The following is a 6057-nucleotide window of genomic DNA, read 5'->3' on the forward strand; positions in this document are numbered from 1 at the left end:
AGGTTACCTTTTAACTTTGTTTATGTTTTTGAGTTACACCTTGTGGTGGTAGGTGCTTAAGCCCAGCTCTGCACTCAGGGATCACTCCTGGAGGGCTTTGGGGGGCCCATAAGGGATGTGGGGGGATAAACCTGGGTCTGCTACATAAAACCAAGCACCTTATTCACCATTTCTCCAGTCCTGTGGGGGATCTCTTAAAGTCAGAAGGAAAAATTAGGAGCATTTGCAAACCCAAAAAGGATGGAAAAGGGGCAGAGAGATAGTTCAGCAGGTTGACTGCATGTTTTGCCTGTAGGAGGCCTAGGTTTGACCTCCAGCACAATTGGGAGTAAGCCCTGAGCCCAGAGTCAAGGGAAAGAGTTTGAGTCCTACCCATAAAATTGTGTTTGCCACCTCAACACTCTTCCATTCCTCTGCAGGCCCCTGGCATTTTTTTCCTTTGTCTTCCCTCATCCCTTTGGCAGTGAACATTTTCTCAACCTCCCCCACCGCATCTCCCTTATAGAAGCTCCAGCAGGTCCCCTCCCCCAACGTGTCCTGGTCAGAGGCAGAGTATACATGAGGACAGCAGGGGTCCTGTGAAGTGCTTTGGGCTCTTTCACAGTTGGAGCTCAGGGAGGCTCAGAGTTCCGAAAGGAAGAGAAAGTGCGTGATTGTGATTTGGGTGCTAGAGCTAGAAAGCAGAGGACAGGCAAAGGAGGCTTGATGGAAGACTCAGAGGCAGAGACACAGATGCTGAGAGTCAACTTTGGTTCTTGGCGGAGGGATGAGAACTCCCCCATTCTGCTTGGGAAGGGGAAACCTGAGAAGTTCTGAGGGCTCCCTCCAGCCCTAGCCCACTTGCTTCTGCCTGGTCTGAGCTCAGTTGCTGACAGGGATTCCTCCCTGAACTCTTGCCCTCCTGGACTTGCCCTAGCCCCAGTCCCAGGCCTCTGGCCAGGCAGACACCCTGACAGGTTACAAATGAGTGTGGGAGTTGGATTGTGCCAAGCCCTTGTCCTCAGAGTCTGGAGGAGGAGAATCAATGGGCTGTACCTAAGCGTTACTCCTCCAGTCCATCCCTGCCTGAAGAGAATGCCAGAAACACTTCCTGCTCTTTCCCCTTGCTCCAGCTCTATCCCACAGACAGGCAGAGCAAGCGGGGACTCCACCCTCAACCTCCCCTCTCTGAGACAACTCCCTACATCAATTCTAGAAGCTCCAGTGGAGATTTAAGTCATCTTTAAGACAGAAATGGCTTTTGAATGTGCAGATTTGAGACAGGGCTCTTTTGGGGTGAGAGTATTGAGGGAAAGAGAAGGATAGTGGGGAAGGAGAGAGGGGTTGGAGGGAACCACAATAGGAATGACCCTTAAATGCTCCAGAGAGAAAAGCAAAATCCCCTCCCTTTTACCTGTAAACATGACCTAGCACTGTGCTCATTGTGGCTCTCTGGAGAGACGGAGGGAGTTATTTGAGTCTGAGTGAGTGAGCCAGCTACAGCTATGGATGGCTAGAGAGAGAATAAATACATCTAGAGAGATGAATTGATGGATCAGTAGGGAACGGATATAAATATGGAGAGAGATGGACGAACGGAGAGATGGATTGAGACAGAGAGAATATATAGGGAGTCTGAGGGAGAGAAATGGTTGTGTGAACGAGGAGGGAGCACTAGGTTATGCAAAGACAAGGAAAGAGAAATGGGGCATGGCTCACCCTCCTCTCCATGTGTCTGTCCTGCTCCCTGAAATGTCAGTTTTCCACCTCTCACAAATGAACTCTTCCTTTAGATCCTAGACCCGGCCTCACACCCTTAGGTGACTTGGCACCCTCTGCTTTCACAATCACCCATTTGGCCCAAGATGACAGACCTTGCCCTGCCGTTGTGGCCCATCTCTCCAAGACAAATTGGGAGAAAGAAACAGAAACGGGGGAGTGGAATTCTGGGCAAGTAAAGAGATTCACCATCCTGCTGGTCTACTGCCTTGGGGGGAAGATTTCTCTGGGGGGGTGGGAAGAGTGAGGGGCAGCTGGGTTGAATTTGTCCAAATCTAATAACCCAGGAGCCTATTGAAGGCCTTGGGGGTGGGGAGGGGAGGAAAGTCTTGAATATTCCTCCAACTTTTCCCCCCTCTCCCTCTGGTCCCTTCTTTCCAGAAGTCTTTGAAGAAAGATGTTTTTGACGCTTCCATGTCGCTCTCAGATGGATGGGCTGCGGGTGATTGAAGTGTCTTTGTCATGCTAATGCTTGGGGGGTGATGGATGGGCGCAGGGGCTGCCAAACTCTGGCCGGTGCGCCCATTGGCCTGGGAGAGATCACATGCGCCCCTCCACCCCCACTCCCTACCCCCTTCCTAGGGGAGTCCTGGCCCAGGCAAGCTGGGTCCGGCCATGGACGCAAGCTTCAGCGCGGTGACATACTGCCGAAAGGTTGTAGGGCAAGAGGGTGTCTCCCCCAAACGGGCCGACCCTCCTGCGGCCTCCACGCATGGACTATAATAGGATGAACTCCTTCTTAGAGTACCCACTCTGTACCCGTGGACCTGGCGCCTACAGCGCCCACAGCGCCCCTACTTCCTTCCCCCCCAGCTCGGCCTCGGCTGTTGACAGCTACGCAGGGGACACCCGCTATGGCGGGGGGCTGCCCAGCCCTGCGCTCCAGCAGAACTCAGGCTACCCCGCCCAGCAGTCGCCTTCGGCCTTGGGGGTGCCCTTCCCGAGCTCGGCGCCTTCGGGGTATGTACCCCCCGCCGCCTGCAGCCCCGGCTATGGGCCTTCTCAGTACTACCCTCTGGGCCAACCGGAAGGAGATGGCAGCTACTTTCATCCTTCCAGCTATGGGGCGCAACTCGGGGCCTTGTCCGACGGCTACGGAACCGGCGGGGTGGGCCCGGCTCCTTACCCTCCGCCACAGCCCCCTTACGCCAGCGAGCAGACCGCCAGCTTTGCACCGGCCTATGCCGATCTCTCGGAGGACAAGGAATCGCCTTGCCCGACAGAACCCCGCACCCCCACCGCCCGGACCTTCGATTGGATGAAGGTGAAGAGGAACCCACCCAAGACAGGTAGGGCTCAGGCGTGGCCACGCGCTCCCCGGGGGACACCGCGCGGACCCCCCTCCCCCGGCCCCAGGGTGTCCGGGGCTAAGGCTGGGTTCTCTCCGGTGGCCCTGGAGGGGAAGGTAAGGGCGCTCTCAGGTGGGCTGTACCTTGGGGAGGACCCCAGGGTGGGAATGGGTATCCGTGGGAACTTGGAGAGCTGCCATTGAACCGAAGGGTGCTGGGGGTGCCGGGCTGGCCCCCGCAGAGGGCGGGGGAGGCGGGAGAGGTGAGAACTGACGCGCGCTCCTCCCGCCCCGCCCCTAGCGAAGGTGTCGGAGCTGGGCCTGGGCGCGCCTGGCGGGCCCCGCACCAACTTCACCACGCGGCAGCTGACCGAGCTGGAGAAGGAGTTCCACTTCAACAAGTACCTGAGCCGCGCCCGCAGGGTGGAGATCGCCGCCACCCTGGAGCTCAACGAGACGCAGGTCAAGATCTGGTTCCAGAACCGGCGCATGAAGCAGAAGAAGCGCGAGCGGGAGGGAGCCCGGCTGCCCCCTGCCCCTCCAGGCGCTCCCAAGGAGGCGGCTGGAGACGCCTCCGACCAGTCCACGTGCACCTCCCCCGAAGCATCGCCCAGCTCCGTCACCTCCTGAATCAAACTCCCCAGCCCCTTCTTCCCTCCGCTCTCCCCATCCGCCTCTTCCGTGGGCAAGATCTTGGGGAGGGTGGAGGAGGGGTGCAGGAGGCGCTGGTTTAGAGCTCTCCAGGGAGAAGGGGGGGGAACACTTTTCTCCAGCCAGGGTGGGGTGCTGATGGATGGGGGGCCTTTCAGGACCCAGAGGCTGAAGACCCCATAGCGCCTGTGAAAATGTGGAGCGAAAGGCTTCATTCCGCCCTGGATCTGGGCATCAGCGCGGGGACGCAGCTGGGGCTGGCCGGGCAAACGAGCCTCATGGTCCTGGATTCTCCTTCCCTGTATTTGTTCAGTTCAGTGCCTTGGAGCCAGGATTCTCCCGATGCGCTCCTAATGCCCCTGCCCCTTCTGGCTCCAGACAGAGGAGGCCTGGGAGTTTCTTGTTTGGAGGTGTTGGAGTGCAGGCGTACTCCCAATGCTTATTCTTTCCAGTCACCACAGACCTTACAATAGCACCAGCTGCCTTGAGACACACCAAAAAGCCTCCCCCAACCCCCTGCACATTTATATTGCACTAGCGGAGCCTGCAGAGGTGGTTTTCTGAGTCTTGCTACCCCCATCCCCACCCCCTACCAGCGACCTCATCTCCAAGCCACCAAAGTGTTTTGCAACTTGGTACTCCAGAAATTTCTGGAATGCTGTGCAAGGCCTGGCCCCAACAAACCTCTACCAGGAAGGCGCAGGCACGCCCCACTAGTTTCTCCCCTATTTATTGCCTCCTGGAAAAACCCAGGGCTCTCCTTCATCTCCACCCCTTTGCCTGGGTTAGCCCAGGGAGGTTCCAGGGCAGTGACCGCTCCCAGGAGCCGCCACCATACTAGGAACCTTCCAAAGAGACCAACTTTCAGGAAACCCTAGCCCCAAGCAAGCCAGGTTCTCTCTGTACCTCCACCTACCTCATTTCAATAAAGTCTGTTTCCCCTCTCTTCCTGACTGCTTCTGCTCCCCACTCCTGGAGAGGAGGGCCTTGGGGGGCGGGGGAAGTGAGCCTGTTGGTCAGATTTGTGGCGGGTTGGAAAGAGCTGAACTCAGCTTGATCAAGAGAAACAAGAGAAGGAGTTTGTGGGTTCGGGGCAGAGCTGGACCCCAGATTTGCAGGTGTGAACCATCTCTTCTGATGGGGTACCAGAAAAATTGGGAGCAGGAGGAAGTTTGAAGTGGGTCCTGGGAAACAAATCTGGAAAGAACAGAAAAGGAGGTAAAAGGAGGAAGCTGGGGAAGGCAAAAAGCCTTCTGCCCCTTCCTTTATCACCCTAATACCCTCCGGACACCGAGAACAAGGCCACCGACTACCAGGACTCAGGAAGACAGCGGGCTCAGAGAAAACCAGAAGATGGGGTCACTCATTGCCAAACTCCAGTCCGGCATGCAAGGGAACCGCTGCGCGCACCCAGCCCAGGCTCTCCATGCAGACTCAAGGGGGACATTAGGACTTTGGAAGCCCGGTGGCTCAGAGACTCCTGGGCAACCCACTAACTTCCCAGTTTCCACCCATACCACCATCCCCAGTCCCACCTCAACCCATCTGTAGGGAACACCCCGGCTCTCCATGGGCCCGGACAGCAGGAAGCAGGCGCTGCTTGCGGTATGAGAAGGGGAGGTGGCCAGGGAGCCACAGGGAGCCTCCGCAGGACCCAGAGGCCCAGGGTGTGGGCGGAGGAGACTGGGGTTCACCCAGATCCAGTGCTGACCTTTTTACCTCCAAGCGCCTCTGGGCTTTCTAAACAAGTCAGCAGGGCCACCTATTGTCTCCTGGCGGGTCTTACTGTCAAAGCTTTGGTAGGCTCAGGAGGAGGGATGGGGCTCAGAAAGCCTCGGGAGTTCCCAGATTTCCGCCCCTCATGACACAGGCGCTCAGGAGGAGGGGGGGCATCCAGCTGGGCTGGCTTTATCCATTCGGGTAACCCTGGGATCCCCAGTGACCTGGGATCAGATCAGCCCCCCCCCCAATTCGTGATGGGTTAGGTAGGGGTGGGGTACTGATTGTGGGACCAGCGAGAGCATCTTATCTGCCCTATCTTTTTCATTTCGAACTTTCAAACCCAGAGAAGGAGCAGAAGGGGGCAGGCGGGAGTGTAGGTAAGAAAAGTGGAGTGCTTGCTTCCTAGTGCAATTGAGGCCATTGTTAAAGGTGCCCCGTTCTCAGTAATTGCGCAGCCCCAGCTGAGAGGAAGAAAAGCCCCACAGAGCAAGTCTAGCTTTCCCAGAGGCGGTCGTCTTGCCCTGAGTCTTTAAAAAAAAAATCTATTAATTGCTTTTCTGCATTTAATTGAAATTGTCACTAAGGTTGGCTTCCCCAAAGGGGTCACCTTGACAGGGGACCGAGCAAGTACCCGTGGA

The 6057-nt window shown here is 56.9% G+C and overlaps 1 protein-coding gene across 1 annotated transcript; it reads left to right on the forward strand.

Moving 5' to 3' along the window:
• The first annotated feature begins 2470 nt into the window (after positions 1–2470).
• Positions 2471–3676, forward strand: HOXB1 (homeobox B1). The gene is made up of 2 exons (XM_004608702.2): positions 2471–3047; positions 3348–3676. Exons 1-2 carry the CDS (start codon positions 2471–2473, stop codon positions 3674–3676), a joined length of 906 nt encoding a protein of 301 aa, XP_004608759.2.
• The last annotated feature ends 2381 nt before the right edge of the window (positions 3677–6057 follow it).

The sequence above is a fragment of the Sorex araneus genome, chromosome 3, assembly GCF_027595985.1.
Source record: "Sorex araneus isolate mSorAra2 chromosome 3, mSorAra2.pri, whole genome shotgun sequence".
Classification (NCBI taxonomy): domain Eukaryota; kingdom Metazoa; phylum Chordata; class Mammalia; order Eulipotyphla; family Soricidae; genus Sorex; species Sorex araneus.

What these genes read in the sequence shown, in the direction of transcription:
- HOXB1 (XM_004608702.2), top strand. Translation starts at nt 2,471, where the DNA reads ATGGACTATAATAGGATGAACTCCTTCTTAGAGTACCCACTCTGTACC. An exon ending in GAGGAACCCACCCAAGACAG is followed by an intron (nt 3,048 to 3,347) that starts GTAGGGCTCAGG and finishes CCCCGCCCCTAG; the next exon opens with CGAAGGTGTCGGAGCTGGGC.